This window comes from Canis lupus, chromosome 6, assembly GCF_003254725.2.
Source record: "Canis lupus dingo isolate Sandy chromosome 6, ASM325472v2, whole genome shotgun sequence".
Lineage (NCBI taxonomy): Eukaryota > Metazoa > Chordata > Mammalia > Carnivora > Canidae > Canis > Canis lupus.
This window is the reverse complement of record NC_064248.1, coordinates 10,127,615-10,150,572: the sequence shown is the minus strand read 5'-3', so window position 1 is coordinate 10,150,572 and position 22,958 is coordinate 10,127,615. Positions and strand designations below refer to the sequence as shown.

Here is a 22,958-nt window from a genome sequence, read left to right as displayed (position 1 = left end):
GTGACTTTGTCCTCAATGAAAGCCACTGTGATTTCCTATCACTGGACAACGTCACAGAGAGATCGAAAAGATTTGTCGGTTCAATCGTTGCTTGAGAACAACGCTGAGCTGTTAGACCTGTGGTCAGATCATGTCATTTGATGTGTTAGTGAAGGAGTGCACATGTTACTGTATCACGCAGGTTTACTATTTTGTCAATTATATTTGAATACCATTTGTTTCCTTGATGATCCTATGCATTTTACTACCTGAATTTAAAACATTAATTTTGTCCGGGGGGAACACAGACATCACCAGATGGTACAGGATGCCCACCCCCTTCCTCTCATTTGTTCTCATTTTCTATGAAATAGGCCAGTTTTGGGGTTGGAGAACCCAGGCTACAACCAGAACTCTCTAAGCTGGACCCCACAGAGAGATGAGACCGGGAGGAAGTGTCTGGCTTTGCTGCCACCTCTTGCCTCTCCTGGGTCAGCCTCTTTTGGAAATACCGGAGCCCTTGACAGGAAAAGCTGGAGCCCTCCTGAGGATAGCTCGGTGCAGCAGGGTCCTGGGAGGCACAGGCCTGAGACCCTGCATCTCCAGCTGGCTTATTTAGAGCTGGAGGCTGTACTTGGTCTCTAGAACAGCATTGCTGGCAAAGGGGCTGAGAACGACACCCTCCCCAAACTTTTGAGAAGGTTCTTCACTCCTAAGACCAACTGAGATGCCCGACTTCTCCCTTTGCTACCACGAGTCCCCAGTTCTCCTTCCTCGTGGTTTGGTGAAATTGTCTGGGTTTGGTGACCAAGAGGCCCAGGCCTGAACCCAGGCTAATCATCCTAAGAGAAGTAATCATCCTAAGAGAGGTAATCATTGAATCTTGGCAATTTTCAGTACCAAGCATTTGCTTAGCATTTGGCAAAGCCCGTAGACCTCAGCTCAGATTAGTATTTTTAAATACATTTAAAAAAACTACATAGGCTTACAAAGGAAACCAATTGTATTAAAATATAGTTATCAAAATATTTAAACGTTAACCTGTGATGTAGTCATTAAAAGTATACTTCTTTGTAAGTGGATTTAAATAATATCTAACTGAGGGTCTAATAAGACTATAATTTCAAAGTTGAAATGAGAGTAAATAATATTTTGAGATGTCTGCAACCATGCTAAAATGAAAGGAGAATAGCTGTGGTTTCTCTTGGGGACAAACCCAACAGAAACTGTGTTACTGGGGTACCACTGTGCCTTGTGGCCTCTGTTCATACCTTAAAGGGAAAGCAAAAACCAAATAGTAATTGTTTTTCTTCCCCAATTTCATGGTTAAGAGCCTTGCTTTAATCTCCCCAGGCTCTTGTCTTCTCCATAAAATGAGGAGACCCCTACCTCACAGCCTTAGCGTGAGGGGCATATGAGAGGACAAATGCAAAAGTGTTTTGTGGTTGGTGGGGGGAGGTGGGTACAGAATTCTGAGGAGCTATTACCTTATTTCGTATTCTTGATTATTAAGACCTAATGGCACCAAGACACCCAAAGTGACATGAGAGAAGCAACCCCATTTCTCTCGGGGCTTTTGTTCCTGCCTATACATCAGTCTTGGCAAACTTGTTTTTCCCTACAGCACCCAGGGAAGTCCTGGTTCCCTCCCTTGGTTCTTTTCTGCTCCTCCCTCTGCCAAGCCACGATGCCCGGTGGATACAAAGGTGAATGTGGGGATGATGTGGACCCCATGCCCTTCCTGGCACCTCCAGAAAAGGAGAGGATCGAAGCCATGAACAAGCCCTATGACATCAAGAAGTCCTGCTGGGTCAAAGACGAGAAAGAGGGCTTCATCGCTGGGGAGATCCAGTCTGAACAGGGTGACCAGGTCACTGTGAAAACAGTCAACAACCAGGTGAGTGAGGAAGAACCTCTAGGATGAAATGATCTTAGGGAGTGACAGATACCCGGGCTCTGCTGTCCATTCACAAGAGGCAGGGTGATAAGAAGAGCAGGTGCCGCTGAGTCCTGTGTCCTAGGTTCAAGCTCAGACTTGGCTACACTCAAACTGTGGCCCCGGGCAAGACACTTCCCCTCTCTGAGCTTTGCCTCCTTCCCAATAGAGATTCTAACATAGTAGGACACATGGAAATACTTTGTAATGCTCTGAAATAGTACGTGTGTGCACAAGATTGTCAAGGAACTTACGTATCTTTAAAGTCCCAAACAGGGATCCCTGGGTGGCGCAGCGGTTTGGCGCCTGCCTTTGGCCCAGGGCGCGATCCTGGAGACCCGGGATCGAATCCCACGTCAGGCTCCCGGTGCATGGAGCCTGCTTCTCCCTCTGCCTATATCTCTGCCTCTCTCTCTCTCTCTCTCTCTCTGTGTGACTATCATAAATAAATAAAAATTTAAAAAATAAATAAAAACTTTAAAAAAAAAAAAAAAAAAAAAAAAAATAAAGTCCCAAACAGCTTTCCTGTGGAGTGAGAGTGAGCATCCCAGCGTCAGCAGTTGCACTGTGTGCCAGGAACATGAGGCAGGGCCCAGAACATTCTGGCTGACCTGGGGAGCTCTTCACCTATGCGCTCATAGATGGTGCCTCCCGAGCCCCTTGCTGCACGGCGGCCCTGTGCTAGAGCTGGCTTGTCCTGGCCTGTGAGGGCCCAACACCCAATGCTAAACAACCAGGGGCTTTGCAGCCAAGTATTAAACCTTTGGCAACTTGATGTCAGCCACGGTGGAAATATTTACATTGTGGGAATTAACAAATAATATAAATCAGGGATTTTCCCCCTGTATAGCTAGGTTACAAGCACACCACTCTCTGCTGGTCTACATTGTGTCTAATTGTGGGGGTGACTTGAGACAGTGGGCAGAAAGTTTGGTTCATTAAACCCCTATCCTGCGGGAGACTCCTCGTAAGGTGCTGGACTTGTTTAATCCTTTCAATAATCTTATGTAGTAGGATTTTAGGAGTTCCTATTTTGTAAAGGATCAAGGAGGCCCTACGTAACTTGCTCACGGCCACAAAGACAACAAATGATGAGCTCAGATTCAAACCTAGCTGTATTGGGCTCAATTATTGGGCAGCAGGAGTGCAAGGTGGTCCTTGGTCAATAGCAGGAATACAAGATGCCAGAAACCTTCTGTGATCAGAACTTGGAGCAGCCAAGCTTCACTTTGTGCTTTGCTTCACTTCAAGGGGAGTGGCAGCAGGGAGATGAGGCTATTCCTCCATTCAAGGGGGTTGGAACACAAAATTCAAGCTTACTTCTGGGAGAACCTTCTTTTCAGAAAGGCAAAGCACTGCAGTCTTTTAAGGAGTAATGTACAAGAATATGGAGCTCCACAGGCCCCAGTTTAGATACACGTTAGGGACAGCACATAACTTCCGTGAGCATCCACAAGTTTGGGACAGAAAGACTGACTCACCTGGTTTCTAAGATAAAGGCAAAGGCCCCTGTCCCCTGCCTGAGCCAAGAGAGAGAAGTGTCTGCCTCAGGGTGAGGTCCAGAGATATGGGAATTCCCAGAAATGGACTCTCAATAAAACTCAGCTTGCTTTACCAGGGATGTGGTGACCATTAGTGGATAGATTTTCCAGAACTGTCAAGGTTTCAAATTATCTGCCTATTGGACTCATAAATTATTAAAAGTCCCAGAAATCCCAGCATGTGTTCAAGCCTCACATCTCAGGCTGTAGGCAGCTCAAAGATGTTTGTTTTCTGGATCACATGTCTTGAGCTTTGGTCCCAGATGCTGGAACTCAAGAGCTGGTGCTGTTTTCATTTACAGATGAAATTGGGGCACGGAGGGAGGATGGGGTTTGCCTGCCATGCACAAGTGCTCCGGACTCCTAACCCTGTGCTACTTTCACCCTGACACATTTACTGCTCAGAAATCATTGTATTATTATTATTATTATTATTGTATTGTCTGTTTGCTTGCTTTCAATTTTATCCTTCAAGTTGGTTTGGTGGGAGCAGGGAAATGTCTTTTTTTTTATAAGATTTATTTATTTATTTGAGAGAAAGAGAGAGAGCATAAACAGGGGGTAGGGGTAGAGAGAGAAACAGACTCCCTGCTGAGCAAGGAGCCCAAAAAAGGGCTCGATCCCAGGACCCTGGGATCATGACCTGAGCCAAAGGCAGACCCTAAACTGACAGTCACCAAGGCACCCCTTATTCATTTGTTTTAGAGAGAAAGCAGGGGTAGGAGCAGAGGGAGAGGGATAAGTAAACTCCATGCTGAGTGTGAAACTCAACGAGGGACTTGATCCCGTGACCCTGAGATGGTGACCTGAACCAAAATAAAGAGCCGGATGCTCAGGGGTTCCTGGGTGGTTCAGTTAGTTAAGTATCTGACTTTAGCTCAAGTCATGATCTTGGGTTCCTGGGACCAAGCCCTGCATCAGGCTCAGCACCCACTGGGGAGTCTACTTCTCCGTCTTCCTCTGCCCCTCCTCACGCTTGTGCTCTCTCTCTCTCTGTCTCTCTCAAATAAATAAGTAAAATCTTTAAGAAAAAATAAAAATAAAAGATTCAGATGCTCAACCAATTGAGCCACCCAGGCGCCTCCTTTTTTTTTTTTTTTTTTTTAAATGAAAAAGTTCACTGCTGTTCAGAAACCACCACCAATTCTCAAGGCAGAGAGCCAAGAGTCATATCTCTGCAAGTGTCTCTAGGATTGATGAGCAAGTTCTGATCAGCTATTAGAATGGACTTGGCAGGTGGCATCTGATTATTAACTGCTTAGTTAATAAGTGTGTAATATGAAATAAAACCACACATTAAGTCATTTACAAAAAAAAAAATGGACTTGGCAGGAAGAGAAGCAGGGCCCACAGGTGCTCTGAATGTAGGAATGGAGCTTATAAGGTATTTTACATGATCTCATTTAATACAGTTCTCCCAGCAACCAGCCAAGGAAGCTACTGTTATTCCTTTTTTTTTTTTTTTTTCTGTTATTCTTATTTAGAGGGGAGGCAGTTAGGACTCAGATGGCTTTGGAGATCTCTCCTCAGCCCAAGCTACACAGTGGGACATGGCTCGACCAGGAGTTGGTCCTACTGGTCACCTGACTCCAGCTCCTTACAGGATACCAGAGAGTATGTGGTACCTTGTGCCAGAAGCCCATATGGCTGTCAATACTGTTTCCTAATTCCTGTTGTATCTTGACACTCTCCCACCCAGACTGTCACTGTGAAGAAGGATGATGTCCAGCAGATGAACCCACCCAAATTCTACCAAGCCAATGACATGGCGGACATGACTTTCTTGAACGAGGCCAGCGTCCTGAACAATCTGCGCCAACGTTACACCAACATGAGGATCTATGTGAGTGCCTGGGGCTAAGGGTGGGGATGAGGGGTAGCTACAGATCTTCTGCCCCTCTCCTGATGGGGAGGGCACAGCAGCTGCTCCACCTTCCCGCAACCATCACACAGTATGGCTCAGATAAGGGCACAGGGACCGTGCTTTTGACACATTAGAACTTCCACTCTCAGCCTTCAATGTCTCAGTGATGGTGCCATCTCCATGGGCAGCTGATATACCTTTTGCTGAGGTTATCATCTGAGAGTCTTCCTCCGCACCACATCCCTGCAAATTCTCCCATCAAAACATCATTTTCCCTGTTAGATGTCATCCCCTGTCCGCCCATCCTTCCATCCATCCATCCATCCATCCATCTGCTGTCTTCCCCACCCTCACCCTCAGACAGGACTGGCAGGAAAGGGTGACTCAGCAGCAGCAGTCCCAGGGTGATACAGTATGTGTCATACTCTCAACTTAAGCGGGGTCTATCTCATCTTTGTTTCTCCTTCTTTGGATCGTTTTCTATTTAATAAGATTCCTTTTAAAAACTCAGTATGTAGGGGCTCCTGGGTGGCTCAGTTATTGAGTATCTGCCTTTGGTTCAGGCCTTGATCCCGGAGACCCAGGATTGAGTTCCACATGGGGCTTCCGCAGGGAGCCTGTTTCTCCCTCTGCCTAGGTCTCTGCCTCTCTCCTGTGTCTCTCATGAATAAAGAAATCTTACAAAAAAAAAAAAAAAAACAACTCAGTATGTATATCTCAGCTATCCTAAGAAGAAGCTGGGGAGGAGGAGAGAGGTGTTGATTCCCATGTAGGCCAAAGTGGAAGGTTTTTTTTAAAAATATTTTATTTATTTATTCATGAGAGACACAGAGAGAGAGAGGGGGGCCAGAGACACAGGCAGAGGGAGAAACAGGCTCCAGGCAGGGAGCCGAACATGGGACTTGCTCCCAGGTCTCCAGGATCATGCCCTGGCCCAAAGGTGGCGCTAAACCGCTGAGCCACCCGGGCTGCGCCAAAGTGGAAGGTTTTAAAGTTGAACTGGGTGCACCTGGGTAGCTCAGTCAGTTAAGCATCTGCCTTTAGCTCAGGTCGTGATCCTGGGGTCTTGGGATTGAGACCTGTGTCAAGCTCCTGGCTTGGTGGGGAGTCAGCTTCTCCCTCTCCCTCTCCCTCTCCCTCTCCCCCTCCCCACCGTTTGTGCTCTCTCGTGCTCTCCCTCTCTCTCAAATAAATAAAATTTTTTAAAAACATCTTTGAGGTTGAACTGGAAAGAGTCATGGAACAGGGCAGGGGGCAGTGGTATCAGGTGGATGTGAGTGTCCAGCAAGGCGAAGGACAGTTAAGAACTCATGGATAGGGACCCACAGACGTGGCCATTCTCTACCCTCACTTATTCTCCCCTTGGATAATTTCTTCTACTACCTCATGGTTTCTCTGATTTTTTTTTTCTTTTTAATGGGACGATTTCCTTACAGAATTGCCTTGTGATGAAAAGAGAAGCTGGTGCCTCTTCTTAAGAGTAGATCAAACCCAGCTGCCTGCCAGAAGGGGTTGTGCCTGCACAGGGAGGACTTTGCAGCTGTGAAAACACCCCAGAAGTCTCTCTGTAAACTCTCATGGAAAATCTCCCAGACATATTAAATGGATAAAGCAAGATATAGAACAGTATTATAGAAAGTTATCTTTTGTTTTAAAAACAAGAAGGGGGAGTGATAATGTATCCCTGGATCTGTATGTGTATGCATCAAAAACCGTGGAAGGAAAAAAAAAAAAAAAAAAAAAACAAACAAAAAAAAAAAAAACAAAAAAAAAAAAAAATAAAAAAAAAAAGAAAAAAAAAAAAAAAAAAAAAAAAAAAAAAAACAAAAAAAAAACCGTGGAAGGGAGTGTTAGCAATTAACACATGCTTACCTGTGGGAGGAGGAGGCAGGCACTGAACTGCTGTGGGGATTTTTTTTTTTAAGATTTTATTTATTCATGAGAGACACAGAGAGAGAGAGAGAGGCAGAGACATAGGCAGAGGGAGAAGCAGCCTCCCTGTGGGGAGCCTGATGCAGGACTCAATCCTGGGACCCCAGGATGAACTATGAGCCTTTCGGGCATCCCAGTTGTGGGGACTTTTGCTACATATTTGCCTGTTCAGTGACTACATTATCTATGCAAATAATTAAATCAAAAGAAAATGAAATAAATATATATGACAGTGAAGGATTGTTTTTCTCACTGACTAGGTGCTCAGATACAGATTTTGCCTCCAGGAGGGGATGCCACTATATCTATGTAGGCTGGCAGTGCCCTCCAGCCAGGCTGCTCTAGGGTGGGCTAGGGCATAGAGGGAGGAAAACAGCAGGAGAAGAAGCCAGCTGACTGTCTTCCTCTCCTCCTGCCAGACCTACTCGGGCTTGTTCTGTGTGACAGTCAACCCCTACAAGTGGCTGCCCATCTATGGAGCCCGCGTGGCCAACATGTACAAAGGCAAAAAGCGCACAGAGATGCCACCCCACCTCTTCTCCATCTCTGACAATGCCTACCACGACATGCTCATGAGTGAGTGGGGTGGGGCCTGCTGGGGTGCTCAGGGTGGGTGACAAAATCTTTAGAACCGTGTGCCACCCAGTCCCAACCCTGACTCCATACTACCCACTGAAGTTCTTGGTTAAGTGTTGAGAAGCAGCAGCGTGTGACCAGGTACCAGCGCTCAGTGAGGGTGCAGGGCATCTGCTAAGTACCAGCCCCATCTCACACCCCATCTCACTTCAGCTTCACAAAAACAGGGGATGCCAGGTTAAGTAACTGACCCAGAATTCAAGTAACCACTTGTATGATCTCTGCAGTACTGCATGGTGGCCCACAAAGTGATTTTTATTATGTTGCTTGTGATTGGGTAGCTATATAGGATGGGGTTGATGGAAACAGTGGCCAGTAAATTCTTGGCCCTTCCACAAAGGTGAATGCTGCAATGGCAGGCATGTAGTCAGGGACCCTGCAGGATCTAGGGCTTTTGGCTTCTGCTGGTTGCTGCAGCCCCCCTCCAAGCTGGGTGAAATACGGGGGAAATGCAGACTGTTTGGCCAGAGTGATGTCAAACGTCTAGTTTCTAAGTGTTTCCTAATTACATCTTCGTGTTGCTGTTTTCTTCTCTGCAGATCGTGAAAATCAGTCTATGCTAATCACGTAAGTGTCCCTTCTGTCTCTCGGTCTCTATACATATAATTAAGTTTGTATCTTATACATGTAATTAAGCCTTCTTAGAATTAATTGGTGGGATTTTGTATGGAAATCTTCAGGCTGTGAGTGGGCTCAGCAGGGTGTTAAGGCTGCACCTGTGAACTGAGGGTGGCTTCTGTGTCCCCCACTCCCCCCTCACCTGTCTGTCCCTGTCCTGGCTGAGGGATGAATCACAGTAACACTCAGCCTGCACCTTTGATTGCATTGCCTCTCTATGGCCAATCCCCTCTTTATGCTTCCCTCTTCCTATTTCCCACTTGCAGTGGAGAATCTGGTGCTGGGAAGACTGAGAACACGAAGAAGGTCATCCAGTACTTTGCCAATGTTGGGGGGACTGGCAAACAGTCCTCAGATGGAAAGGTAGGGCTGACAGGCAGGCTCAGAGTGTGTCACCCTAGCCCGGCCTGTTCTCAGATGTACATGGAGGGGACACACGGGAGGGCACACATGGGAAGGTGCACAAAGGAGGGCACACACAGATGGGCACACACGGAAGGGCACACTTAGAGGGCACACACAGCAGAGACCATGTGACCCTCGTAGCTGTCCTGTGGGTTCGGGTCATCTTACAGAGGAAGAGACAGGCTTGGAGAGAAAGGTGAAACCACCTAGGGAGAAGGAGCCCAGGGACCTGGGTCTCCTACAGGATATATTCTACTGCCCCAGAAAATGCAGGTGACAGAGCCATTTGTGCTTGGCAGGGAAGAAAGGGGCATACCAGCTCCTCCTTCAGCTGCCTCTGCAGACCCTGGGGCACAAGGAGCAATAGCTGAGCCAGTGGCAGCTGTAAACACTGACAGAGAAAGGGAGAGTTGGGGAGGAAGACCAGGGATGCCCCGGGAAGGGGTTTCAGGCTCACTCAGGAATCTCTCCAGCAATAGCAAAGTATAGAACAGATGAGAAACAAGGCCTGTCATCTGACAGGTGCCCCTCCAATGTCAGGACAGCAGAGGGACAGTCATCAGGTTGGTGGCCCTCTTCCCAGGTTCCTTCCTGCCCTGATTTCCAGGCCTCCCAAGGCCCTTCCTCTCTGGGTTCCTGGCTCAAAAGCCATAGGCCTTTGAAAGGCCCGAATCACCAGGCAGCACCCAACCTTGTGTTTCTCTCTGGGTCAGGGGTCCCTAGAGGATCAAATCATCCAGGCAAACCCTGTGCTGGAGGCTTTTGGGAATGCCAAGACCATCAGAAACAACAATTCCTCTCGCTTTGTAAGTATGAGCAGCAACAACAGGGGCCCCTAGTGTTGGTGGGACAGGGGCCACCTGGAATGCGGGGATGACTATCCCCTCATTCCAGGTAAGGAAATTGGGGCTGATTTAAACATGCAAATGGAATGAGGCAAGTCACAGCATTTCCTTCCCACAGACTGTTAAGGTCTTAGCTGTTGGAGTCTAAATTGAACAGAGCCCACATCAGTATTTAAATCAAGAAGCTTGAAAGGGGAGACTAGATAATAGGGTGATGGAGAGGCTGAGAAGTCAGATGGGGGAGCCAGAGATTCACAGCTGTTGGAAGCTGAGGATGACTCCCCTCATCCCTCCCCTGCACCACCACCCTGTCTGGGGGGATACAGGATATGTGCTGTCCCTGGCGCCCTGGTGGATCCTGAACTACCTCAGCCCTCTCATGGGAGCTCTACTTCCGTACTACCTGAGGTGCTGTCCATGGAGGAGAAATGCCCGGGGCTTCCCTCCTGATTCCTGGTCTCCTGCGGGGGCAGAGTGGGGGGACCTCACTGCCTGAGCCAGTGGGCTGGCAGGGAGCCTAGGTAAACAGGACTGAGCTGGGAGGAAGGGAGGGCAGGTAAGAAATAGCGGTGACAGGCAGGAGCAGCAGAGATGGAGACACCTATTTCCAGGAGAATTTATCGGTGGTTCTACCAAAGGTCAGGGAGAGGGATGTGGTATCTCAGTAAGGAGACTCAGGATGTACCCCCTACTGCTGCTGGCCAAACTCCCCCCATGCCTGCCTCTAAGCAGATTTCCCAGCAGTCCCAGCTCCTCCCACTGGTGCTTCTCTCCCCCACAGATGCCCTGTGGGGCTACCCCACAGACCCTTAATTTTACTCCAAGCTCTGTCCATCTTCTCTACTGTGTGGGAAATCGCAGCTCCGCATATAGCCAGCCACGCACGTGTGGCTCAGTCACACTCCAAACGGCGCCCTTGGAATTCAGGGGTCTGCCAGTAAGGGACTGTGGCCCAAGCTGGCCCATGTGTTGGTCTAGAACTCCAAGCGTCCTCCCTCACAACCCTCCTCTCTCTGCTCAGGGCAAGTTCATCCGAATCCACTTCGGAACTACGGGCAAACTGGCTGGAGCTGACATCGAGAGCTGTGAGTCTGGCCCCCTTTGGAGGGTTCTTCTGGGCGGACCAACTACAGAATGTGTGAGCCCCAGTGCTATCTCGTGCCCAGGGGGCTGGCCCTGCTCCTGGACTCCCCTATGTGGGCAGTCAGGCCCCTAGAATCTGTGTCTGGGGCAGAGGGAATGGCCCTCTAGACTGGCTACTGCATGGGACTGTATGGAGAGGGGAGCCCGTTTGCACCCTGCATTCCAGACAGAATGGGACTGTATTTATGGGCGTGTTTGTGTATTCCCTTCCAGATCTCTTAGAGAAATCTCGTGTCATCTCACAGCAAGCCGCTGAGAGAGGGTACCACATTTTCTACCAGATTCTCTCTAACAAGAAGCCCGAACTTATTGGTAAAGATCTTTATGTCTGCCTGCCTGCCCCTTAACTTGCTTTTCCTCTTGTTTCAGTGACAAAGGTTCCTGAGGACAGTGCCCCCTCCACCCTGGGTTCTGCAGGAATCCCTCTGAGTTAATGCATAGGTTACAGGGAACTTTCTCAAAGTTTTACTTACATCTTGCTTTCCTGCTTTTGGCAGAGAGTTTGCTCCTGGTCCCCAACCCTAAGGAGTACCACTGGGTGAGCCAGGGCGTCACAGTGGTGGAGAACATGGATGATGGGGAGGAGCTGCAGATCACAGATGTGAGTGGACCTGGCAGTGCAGCTGGCAAACAAAAGGAAGAGCCAAGACAAACCATGGGGCCCTGCATGCACTGCCACCAGAACTAGGGTGGGGGTTACTCAGAGCAGCCAGGCAGCAGCCCACATTCATTCTCCCCCTGGAGATCTCTGGAGCCACAGGTGGCATTTATCTCAAGTCTGTCGTAGCAAGAACTGAACTAGGATCCCATGGCACCTAAGGGGCCATCTAGTCCAGCTCAGCTAGAAGCGATGCTCCTGTCACCTCAGTCCCCACTGCACCCTCCCTCTCCTTCTATGACACAGAGAACTTCTGTGAAGGTCTGACAATAGAATCCATTCCTGATGCACCTTTGCCTTTTTCTGTCCTGGTACCTAGCATGAAGACTTAGCAATAATAATGATAGTAATGATAATGTGACTCCCCAGTTGTTATTATGTATCAAGTACTCACCAGGTGTCAAGTGTTGGACTGAACATTTACACATCATTCTGGTTTATCCTTAGGACCACCCATCTCCCCCCTTTTGCAGATGACTAAACAGACACTAGGGAGGGTAAATAAATACAATGACAACATAGCAGAGTGTCTGGCCTGGGCTCCTTGGAAGAAAACAGATGTACCTCTGGCCAGGGAGCGTCTGACCTCCAGACCCCACACCGTATCAGCGTGGCCCATTGGTGCCAACCCCACGACTGCAGCACCATGGCCTCTCTTCCATGGAATGAGAAGCCAGGAGTTTCTTGCCTTTTCTTCCCTGTGGCCCTGCAGGTCGCCTTTGATGTGCTGGGCTTCAGCGCAGAGGAGAAGATTGGTATTTATAAGCTGACTGGAGGCATCATGCATTTTGGCAACATGAAGTTCAAGCAGAAACCCAGAGAGGAGCAAGCTGAAGTGGACACCACGGAGGGTAGGTGTTTGATTGGGGCTGTTCATGGAAGAGGCAGCCAGTGGTAGGGGCTTCTGGCTCTCTGAGGCTTCATGCACATTTCAGAGACATGCCATAAGCCAAGAATGTTCCTTGGACACCCAGACATCAATAATCTCAGAGAGAGTCAGAGCCATGATTTTGGTTTCTGCATTCTGCTTTGCCACTTGGCCTTGAATGAGTGTGGAAACCATCTCGGACATCTGTTTTCTCATTGGCAACACATAGTCTCTGCCATCCCACCCTCCGTTCCTAACCCCAAGAGATGATGTTGGGTTTCTCTGGGGCAGGGCATCATATTTCTTTCACTCACCTGTTTTTTCTGTCCTACTCAGTGGCTGACAAAGTCTCCCATCTCATGGGCCTCAATTCCGGGGAGCTCCAGAAGGGCATCACCAGGCCCCGGGTCAAAGTAGGCAATGAGTTTGTGCAAAAGGGCCAGAACGTGGAGCAATGCAACAACTCTATCGGGGCCCTGGGCAAGGCCATCTATGACAAGATGTTCAAGTGGCTGGTGGTCAGGATCAACAAGACCTTGGACACCAAAATGCAGAGGCAGTTCTTCATTGGCGTGTTGGACATCGCTGGCTTTGAGATCTTTGAGGTGTGCCTGTCCTGGCATTCTCTTTCTGCTTTGGGGTGATCGTTTTTCTTTTAAAAGCTACTTTTCACCACGATTCTCTCATTTCTCATCTTGGACCTGGAGTGGGCCAATCTCAGGTGTTTGCTCTTGGGTCTCTGACTTTTGGCATCCAGAAAGTTCCATCTTCATTTGTATGGAGCCAAACCATAAAGAATTGTGTGAACATACTGGATAGAATGGGTGGCAGGCTAGAGCTGGCCTGTACTGCCTTACAAGGGCTGATTGTTAAGTTTTCAGGAATTTTTTTTTAAATATTTTATTTATTTATGACAGATACAGAGAGAGAGAGAGAGAGAGGCAGAGACACAGGCAGAGGGAGAAGCAGGCTCCATGCAGGAGCCCGATGTGGGACTCGATCCCACACCCTGGGATCATGCCTTGAGTCAAAGGCAGACACTCAACACCTGAGCCACTCAGGCGGTTTTCAGGAATTTTTTGATCTAGTTGACATCATTTTGATACCCTTATACCATGAAATTGTCCAACACTTCAAATTAGGCTCTTTCTTTTTTCTTTTCTATTTCTATTTCTTTTTCTTTTCTTTTTTCCTTTCCTTTCCTTTCCTTTCCTTTCCTTTCCTTTCCTTTCCTTTCTTCCTTCCTTCCCTCTCCCTCCCTCCCTCCCTCTCTCTCTTTCCTTCCTTCCTTCCTTCCTTCCTTCCTTCCTTCCTTCCTTCCTTCCTTCCTTCCTTCCTTCCTTCCTTCCTTCCTTTTGTTTTTGAAAGACAGAGAGTCAGCTGATATACCAGCACAACACTGTGGCCTCCCACTTCTTTCCTGCACAAAAGAGACTCAGGTCTCAACAGACTAGTGTTGTGGGTCAGGAATATTTTACCTTTGTAATTGGAGGCAGCATGATTAGGAGATATGGTTCTGGACTCAGGTTGGCCATCAGCTAGCTGTGTGGCCTTGGGAAAGTAGTTACTGAGCCTCAGTTTTTTCAACTCTAAAATGAACAGGCTGGAAGAGATGATCTATAAAGCTCATTTCACTCCATTATCCTACTATTTTAAGATTTCCACTGGCCACAGATGGATTCTTTTTAAATCAACTTAGACCAGGGGCACCTGGGTGGTTCAGTCAGTTGAGCATCTGACTCTTGACTTCGGCTTAGGTCTTGATCTCAGGGTTGTGAGTTCAGACCCCATGTTGGGCTTCACACTGGGCATGGAACCTACTTAAAAAACCAAACCAAACCAAACCAACCCCACCAGTTTAGCCCAATTTCTTTCAGACTCTAAAAGGCTAATTTGACTGCCATCTACAATAGAATCATTTAATTTCATAGGTGGAAGGAGGCTTCAAGTTTCCAGACTGTGCTCCCTGGCTTTCTGGGAAGCCACTGATGGCCAGCAGTGGAGGGATTAGGAGAAAGGAGGATGATCTGTGCCAACAACATAGTGTGTGCAATAAACAAACAGGGTTTGAATCTTTGCTTGGCCACTTCCAAGTCGTGTGCCTCTCTTTCTCCACCTATTAATGGAACACCAATCATTCTTGCCATATAAGGTTTGAGCAGGTGTGACTTGGCACAGAGTCTGGCACATGGGCGTGCTCTGTGATTGCAGTGGCCCCCTCTGCTTTAACCTATTTTTCCTGAGGATTTCGGGTGAGATTTCATTAAGAGAAAGCACTCTCTGATTTTTTTAAAGGTAACTTGTAAACCCCTCAAACCCCTTCATCCTATAGATAAGCATTAAAAAAACTGCACACAGAGAGCTGTCTAAAGGCACACAGGGTCAGAAGCATAAAGCCTCTCAAATGATTTCTATGCTAGAAAGAAAGTGATTCTTTCCACAATGATTTTAATTAACCACATGAGGTGGTATTTGAGGTTTGGGCCCCCCAGACCCCAGCCCTCACTCTCTTCTGCCTCTCTCCTCCGCAAGCCTGCTCCGCAGGTTCTATGCTGCTCTGTGCCTTTGCAGAGGAGGGTAACCGAGAAGGGCTTCTTGCAGGGCTGATGAAACCCTGCCTGGTGGTCAGCATTCAGGCATCTGGGGTAGCACCTGAAATGGTTGGCCCTCAGCAGATTTGAGCTCTGCCTGTGACTCGTCCCTCAGTCCTGGTCCCAGGGAGGCTCTGTCTGCGTCCTGGCTGATGCCCTGCTCTCTGCCCTCCCACCCCAGTTCAACAGCTTCGAGCAGCTGTGCATCAACTTCACCAATGAGAAGCTGCAACAGTTCTTCAACCACCACATGTTTGTGCTTGAGCAAGAGGAGTACAAGAGGGAGGGCATTGAATGGGTCTTCATCGACTTTGGCCTTGACCTACAGGCCTGCATTGACCTCCTGGAAAAGGTAACCTGCTGTTCAATGGTGAGGGTTAGAGAGAGGTGAGGGCCCTGACTAGGGCATGCCTCAGAAAGGAACTTCACTGGGGTCTATGGGGAAGTGACCTTGGTAGGTCTGACCTCTAGCTTCCTCTCTGCAAAATGGGTACAGTAGTTTTGCAATGACCACTGTTAGTTGGGCTGTTAGATGCCTCAACTCACTGGATCATCACAACCTACCATTCGTGTGTGTGTGTGTGTGTGTCTGTGTGTGTCTGTGTGTGTGTGTGTGTGTGATGTATTATAACCATTTTGCATATGGGAACATTGAGACATAGAGAAAGGAAGTAACCTGTCCAAGGTCATACAACCTGTGAATGGTAGAGTCAGGTTCTGACCTAGTCAGTCTATTAGCCACCCCTGTAATTACAACACAGGGAACGTTTTAGCAAATGATCTAGTTCAAGAATATATGTTTTGATCCAATGCAGAAAAGGGATAGAAAAAGGATATTAAAAGGGCAGATGACAAAATCCGAACAGTCTGCTCAAAGTATTATATCAATGTTAATTTCCTGGTTTTCATTATCATTACTGAGATTGCGTTAACATTTTGAGAAGCTGGATGAAAAGCATGTAGGAATGCTTTGCACTCTTTTACAAGCCTAAAATTATTTCAAAGTAAAAACTTAAAAAATAAAAGAAAGAAATAACATATGTCATCTCTGAGGCTCAGCCTCGAGGCTGTCATAGAGAATCTATCAGCAAGGCAGCCAGAGGTCTCTGATGTGAGACCAGCCTTAACCTCCCAGGAAAAGAGTCTCCAAAAAACAGGCTGTGTGCACAATCCACCTGTCCCCTACCACTTACAAATGCCTTCCTGTCCAGCTGTCAGAGAACCTGAAATGTCCTCATGTTTGAGCTTTGGGATTAAGCATTGCCCTCTTCCAGAAATTTTCCTTAGAAATCCAGCCCTCCATAGGTTGGGGGAGTGATGAGGAGCAGCATTTATAAGCATTTATGAGCTTGCTTGTTCTGTGAGAAGAGACCTAGAAACCCTATAGCCAGGAATGTCATTGAGGGCAAAAGCAGATAAGAGAGAGTTAAACACAGAAAGGACAGGTGGCATTGACTTTACCATTTTCCTGAGGGCTAAGCCTGCCTGGCACCACTATTCAGGAGGGATAAGCATTTGGGGAGCTATGTAGCCCCTGCATACCCCCACTTCCCTTCTGTTAGATTCAATGAATCCTAGCCTCTTTCAAGTCTAAATGGCTTTAGCATTTGAAGACCAGACCATGGAGCTACTGCACCATTACCAGGGGTCCTTATCCAGAGTTCTGGCTGCCACCTGGGTGTCTGGGACATCCCTCCCACCACTCCCATGCCAATACCTGAGTGGCCCCATTGGGGTCCTGTGACCTCCTCTAATACCATTTATCATTTTTCCCTTCTAGCCCATGGGCATCTTCTCCATCTTGGAGGAACAGTGCGTCTTCCCCAAGGCTACCGACGCCACCTTCAAGGCGGCCCTGTATGACAACCACTTGGGCAAGTCCAACAACTTCCTCAAGCCCAAGGGGGGCAAGGGCAAGGGGCCCGAGGCCCACTTCGAACTCGTCCACTATGCAGGCACTGTGAGTACCCCTCAGTGCCCCCTGTGGCCACCTTCCTGCTGCAATCAGCTTGGGTTATTATAGGTCTTTCCTGCCATGCTCTTCCTGAGACTTTCTGCCTCCAACTAGCACAGCCAAGATAGAACAGCGTGATCAGCTTGGAGAAATGACCTCTGATTCATATTTCTTCATCACTTCTCCCTCTGGGAATTCCAAAACAATCAGGGAGCAGGCACCAGTTCATCCCTCAGACCCACCAGGGCCACACTATTGTCTATGGCCCTTGATTTGATGGCTAAAGCTAGATCTTGGACAGAATTTACTTGCAAAAAGCAAAAAGAAATTCCACGACCCCAGCAATTACCCCCAATTGATTAACTTATCTCTCTGACTGCTCACGGCCACCAAACCAACAAAATGACATCTCCAAACTGGCTTTTTCATTCATGACAAACGTAGTCCTTGGGGAAGAAGGAATTAAGTGCAGCCAGGACTCAGGTTCTATTTGAATAATTGATAGGGGAGACGTTTGTTCAGCTAGCTTTCAAGAATGAGTTTGGTTTCCTTGGGATTGCAGTATTGCCGTAAATGCCAATGCTCCTGTTACCACCAGAGTTCGTTGAGCCTCTGTGGGTTTAACTGCAGAGAAACAGCAGCCTTAGGACAGAGCTGTCAGGAAAGCTGCTGTTGGATTGGGCACTGGAGCCAAGATTTTATGATCTCATCAACCATAACAATACCAATTACTTGCAAAATGAATCACGCCAGTGCCTAAAGCAAACAGCTGATTGTGGTGCACTACCTCACCTCCCACAATAAAATGCGAAGAGCTCTGGATCTGTAGCAATGGAATATTCAAAGTCTAATGGGGCCTATGCCCTTCTAAGAAGGCCTGGAGGTGATGAATGTCTATACTACATAAGAGAAGGAAAGCCCAAAAGTTTTAGCTTCTTATCTGCTTCCCTCAGTTCCCTATGCTCATTGGAAGAATCTGAAAAGTGCTTCCTCTTTGCCCCTCCAGCTAGGGCCACGTGGCAAAATGGGAAGCAGAAATGAATGTATTTCCAATTACCTGAGCACATGGAGCCCCTCTTCCACCAGGCAATGGCCAGGGGATATGTGCCCTTGAGCAAGGAGAGACCAGACACCCTTGTAGGGAGCTCTTCATGTAGCTCAGGATTTCCCTGGTCAAGGCCAGTCATTCACATCAAGGGCTGAGGCTGGATGAAGGTCAATCCACACCTGGGTAGAAAAAGAGCCAGAGGTCAGGCAGGCTCAGAGTAGCCAACAAAGCAAGACATGCAGGAGAAGGTCACAGCCTGACAGCAAGTACCTGGGGAGTCCTGGTTTGTTGGAAAAGCTCAGAGACAAGGGGCTTAAACAGGCAAATTGAAAATGCCCAAGAAAGCAGATAATGAGGCTTCCACTTCATCCTGTGGTTCAGGGATGCCCCCAGGACTCCAGAAAAGTCATCAGTAATAACCAAAGCCCAGGAAATGGGGTTTCAGGTTGACCCTGGAAGCCCAGAGCAGGCCAAAATGTAGGTAGAGGTTCTGGCTGTGGGACCTTGGAAGATTGAGGCTGGACCTGAAGGTAACCACTGGCACTTGCCCCTCCTCCAGGTGGCTTACAACATCACGGGATGGCTGGAGAAGAACAAAGACCCCCTGAATGAAACAGTGGTGGGTTTGTTCCAGAAATCATCCCTGGGACTCCTGGCCCTTCTCTTCAAAGAAGAGGAGGCTCCAGGTACAGCTGACCCCTTGTGTCTGGTCTCCCCATACCAATGCCCATTAGTGACCAAAACGGAAATAAGGAAACAAAACTCTCTCATTAAACTCTTGCTAAATGGATGAATGAATGACAAGTTGCTTGAGGTAGGCCGTGGACAATGGTGCCATGGAGAGATGCAGATGCATCCTGAGATTCCATCAACTGCATTGATCGCTGGGCCCGTATCACCTGCAGGTGGAGCGATACTGCTTTGGAAGAGTTGAGGCCCAGATGCTGTGTGCTTATTTTCTGCTCCCTGTTCTCCTCTGTCTGAGGCAAAGGCCAAACCCAGCCCTGCTTCCTATACCATGGAGGTCATGTGACCCACATGGAAACACCCCGGGTGGAAGTTGCCCAATGTGGCTGCCACTTGGAGGGGCAAGAACTGCAAATTTCCTTGAATTCAGAAATCTTTTCATCATCAACATGCAATTCCTCCAGATGGTCTGTGGGTTCTTCCTTCTCAGGCAATGGGAACAGTTTGTCCCCTTGTGTAGCCCTAAATCACAAAGGGTTACATATTCTACAGAGATCTAATGCTCTTATTGACAATAACCACAGTCATCCCATTTACCCATTCACTGGTAGATCTCCCTTTCCTGTTGTGAGGGCCCCACCTTACCTAGTCCCAAGAAAAGCCTTTTTTTTTTTTTTTTTTTTTTTTTTTTTTTTTTTAAGAGAGAGAGAGAAAAAAAAATTGAGAGGGGCAGGGGCAGAGGGAGAGAGAGAATCTCAACCAGACTCCCTGCTGAGTGTGGAGCCCAACTCAGGGATGGATCTCAGGACCCTGAGATCATGACCTGAGCTGAAACCAAGAGTCAGATGCTTAACCAGCTGAGCCATCCAGGGGCCCCCCCAAGAAAAGCCTTTTTAAACCAGAGAATGCATTTCCTTGACACAGAACACTTAGCAGAGGCTGCCTGTCCCAGTGCTGTGTTCTAACATGAAACATGCTTGTCTTTCTTCCTCAGCTGGAAGCAAGAAGCAGAAGAGAGGGTCTTCCTTCATGACAGTCTCCAACTTCTACAGGGTGAGCAGGGGCTGCCCCACAGGCCACTTTGCATCCAGTGAATCCTCCCCTCCTCAAACCCTCCCTTCTAATGGGGTGGTGGTCTGCCTGCCACCTCACAATGCAGGACAGGATGATTTCATTTCTATGTCTACGATTACCTCTTTCATCCAAGGAGTCTGTTTCCTTCTGAAGGGGTCACAGAACCACAGGACCTCAGACCAGGAAAGACCCTTAGGGATGGTTCCACTTAACCATGTCATTTTAAACTGAAATCCAGAGAGTGGTATCAATGGACATATCAGTACCTAAGATCTTGAGTCCAAGAGTTGGCTGGCAGAAATTCTGGGCTGATCACAACTTCCACAGATTTGGGGCACTACCGGGGATACGTTCCAAAGTGCAGAAGGGCAGCCACTAGCAAGATGTTGCCCAAAGATAGATTTATTTCTGAAGGATCTGGCTGCCCTAAGGCAGGACAGGCTATGTCATTGGAGGTATCCAAGCAGAGGAGGAGGGACCATCCAACGGGCAGGGATTTGTCCTCACAGGCACCAGAGTTTCCTTCTAGTACTAAGACTATGATGAGCCATCATTGATTCAAGAAGGGCCCTCCTTACTGAAAGTCATGTCACCTTGGGCCAGTCCCTCTGAGAGGACAGGCACCGACCAAGATGATATCCATTGTGACAGCCACTAGCCACATGTGGTGGGTGAGTACTGGAAAAGAGGCTGGTGTGTCAGAACTCCATTTTAATTTTAAGTTTTAATTTAATTAATTGAACTCTAAACAAATACCTCTGCTGAGCATGGGGGTCCTGCAACACCAACACTGAACCCTGCTCAGTCTTTCTGTTTCTTTTTCCTCTATCACCAGGAGCAGCTGAATAAGCTGATGGCCACCCTCCACAGCACTGCTCCCCATTTCGTCCGCTGTATTGTCCCCAACGAATTCAAGCAATCAGGTACATTGTGGGAATGAGTTTCCCTGTGAAGTTAGTGTTTGCTCAAATTAAGTACCCCCCTTTTACTAGTATAGTGAACACATATAGCAGTTTAATTATTTTTGAGGGATCCCTGGGTGGCGCAGTTGTTTGGCGCCTGCCTTTGGCCCAGGGCACGATCCTGGAGACCCGGGATCGAATCCCACATGGGGCTCCCAGTGCCTGGAGCCTGCTTCTCCCTCTGCCTGTGTCTCTGCCTCTCTCTCTCTCTCTCTGTGACTATCATAAATAAAAAAAAAAAAAGAAAAGTTTAATTATTTTTGAAATATGGAGTACTGTTTCTCTTTTTTGCCTCCCTGTCTTTCCACCAATTTTTCAATTGGACAATTTTGACCCACTGAAACAATAACAGTTAATAAAAATAGCTAACATTTGTTGAGCGCAAGCTGTAAGCCAGGTATGAATTAAGTCCACTTTAAAAAAAATTTTTTTTTAAGATTTTATTTATTCATGAGAGACACAGAAAGAGAGGCAGAGACACAGGCAGAGGGAGAAGCAGACTCCCTGCGGGGAGCCCAATTCAGACCTCGATCCCAGGACCCTGTGATCACAACCTAAGCCAAAGGCAGATGCTCAACCACTGAACCACCCAGGTGCCCTTAAGTCCACTTTTAATCACCAGGGATGATTGGGGCAAAGTGGTGCACCAAAGGATCCCCCCCAAAAAATGGATCATCTAGGGACACCTGAGTGGTTCAGTCAACGGAAAATCAGACTCTGGTTTCAGCCCAGGTCATGATCTCAGGGTCCTGGGATTGAGCACTGCATCGGGCTCCATACTCAGCACAGAGTCCCTCTTTCTCCCCCTTTGCTCCTCTCCTTACTCAGCACATGCACTCTCTCTCTAATAAATAAAATCTTTTTAAAAAATGGATCATCCAAAAGTCATGTTCTAGCTGCTTTGTAAAGCAAAAATCATGTTCACCAGCTGGAAGTCACATTCGGGAGACCCTTTGGGTCTTGGCTGAATTGTGGGGCCCCCTGAGCAGTGATGGGAGGAAACTGGGGTCAACAATATAGATGCTCAGTTAGCTTTCTGCAGTGGCAAGGAGTAGCTTGTCCCACCCGGGAGCACTGACAGCATCCTGTGCCCTCCCTCTTGGCAGGTGTGGTGGACGCCCACCTGATCATGCACCAGCTAGCTTGTAACGGAGTCCTGGAAGGCATCCGTATTTGCAGGAAGGGCTTCCCAAACAGGATGCAGTACCCAGAGTTCAAACAGAGGTGAGTGGTGTCTCTCTGATACCGTGAGTATAATTCTCAGTTTCCAGGACTGACTGATAGAGTCCTGTTGTAGCAGACAGTACACCTCACAGCAGATACCACCTCACTCTCATTACTTTAGTATGCACTGGCCTGACTTTCAACTGCCAGAACCTGCATTTCTTTGCCTGAGGGCTTTCTCTGGCTCTGGAGCTTGCTTTGCTACTTGGCAGGCTGAATGTCTCAGGAAGTAATGCCTCCCCGGGAGCAGCCCTCCACCAATGACTAAGGACAATTGGCATATAAATACTTCAACTCCCTCACTCTTCTGGTGGGCTGACTATGAGGCATGTTCTGGCTTCCAGATAAATGTCTAACAATAGGCTCTCCAGGTTAAACTTAAAAAAGATAATAAAAATAAAAAAGCCCTGATGTGTAGTGTCTTTGGATTTCCATATAAACACTCCCACGACTGATTTCGAGCCAGCGATGTGACATCACTGAATGTGGGGTTGGAAGAGATGCACACAATTGGCTCTTGCAGACCAGTGGGAGCTATTCCCAGTGTCCCCTAGCAGCATCAAGCCCCAGCTGCCCATTGTGATAACTGGCCTTATAACATGGCTCTTATTAACTTCCCTGACCCCCTTCCCAACTCTGCCAACGCCCCAGAATAAACTGTTTGCACTCGGAACTTTGTCTCAAGTCTGCTTCTAGGGGAACCCCAGCTAAGACCTCCACCTCAGTGATTATTTTCCTCCTTCCTGCTAGAACGTATGGCCACAGATTGATGGACCAGGACAGGTCACTGGAGGTCATCTTATCCAAGCCCTCTGAAGGCTCTAAGCAGAGAAGGACTCTAAATCACAAAGAGGGTTGCTGGCATGTCAGGAAAAGAGACACTTCTCCTATGCCTGAAAGAAAAGATCAGGAAGGAAAGATTTTGGTGTCTTATTTCCAGGAGCACCTGCCCCCTGAACTCCTGACCTACACCAATGTTCACTTCTCAAGGTC

At 47.9% G+C, this 22,958-nt stretch overlaps 1 protein-coding gene and 1 long non-coding RNA gene across 2 annotated transcripts in view; one reads left to right on the top strand and one right to left on the bottom strand.

The window, feature by feature from the left end:
* The first annotated feature begins 1,454 nt into the window (after nucleotides 1–1,454).
* The window catches only part of LOC112646291 (myosin-16), a 64,070-nt gene continuing 42,566 nt past the window's right edge, over nucleotides 1,455–22,958 (top strand). Inside the window, exons 1-17 of the mRNA XM_025426192.3 lie at nucleotides 1,455–1,876; nucleotides 5,156–5,299; nucleotides 7,672–7,828; nucleotides 8,428–8,455; nucleotides 8,773–8,869; nucleotides 9,625–9,717; nucleotides 10,778–10,841; nucleotides 11,113–11,211; nucleotides 11,397–11,500; nucleotides 12,270–12,408; nucleotides 12,762–13,030; nucleotides 15,198–15,368; nucleotides 16,797–16,976; nucleotides 18,578–18,704; nucleotides 19,700–19,758; nucleotides 20,615–20,702; nucleotides 21,848–21,965. Coding sequence (XP_025281977.2) covers nucleotides 1,523–1,876; nucleotides 5,156–5,299; nucleotides 7,672–7,828; nucleotides 8,428–8,455; nucleotides 8,773–8,869; nucleotides 9,625–9,717; nucleotides 10,778–10,841; nucleotides 11,113–11,211; nucleotides 11,397–11,500; nucleotides 12,270–12,408; nucleotides 12,762–13,030; nucleotides 15,198–15,368; nucleotides 16,797–16,976; nucleotides 18,578–18,704; nucleotides 19,700–19,758; nucleotides 20,615–20,702; nucleotides 21,848–21,965 — 2,291 coding nt within the window. The 5' untranslated portion in view covers nucleotides 1,455–1,522. The remainder of the gene's footprint in view (nucleotides 1,877–5,155; nucleotides 5,300–7,671; nucleotides 7,829–8,427; nucleotides 8,456–8,772; nucleotides 8,870–9,624; nucleotides 9,718–10,777; nucleotides 10,842–11,112; nucleotides 11,212–11,396; nucleotides 11,501–12,269; nucleotides 12,409–12,761; nucleotides 13,031–15,197; nucleotides 15,369–16,796; nucleotides 16,977–18,577; nucleotides 18,705–19,699; nucleotides 19,759–20,614; nucleotides 20,703–21,847; nucleotides 21,966–22,958) is intronic.
* Nucleotides 15,299–22,958, bottom strand: part of LOC112646293 (uncharacterized) — a 63,482-nt gene continuing 55,822 nt past the window's right edge. The window contains exon 5 of the long non-coding RNA XR_003127544.3: nucleotides 15,299–18,197. This is a non-coding gene — a long non-coding RNA (uncharacterized LOC112646293). The remainder of the gene's footprint in view (nucleotides 18,198–22,958) is intronic.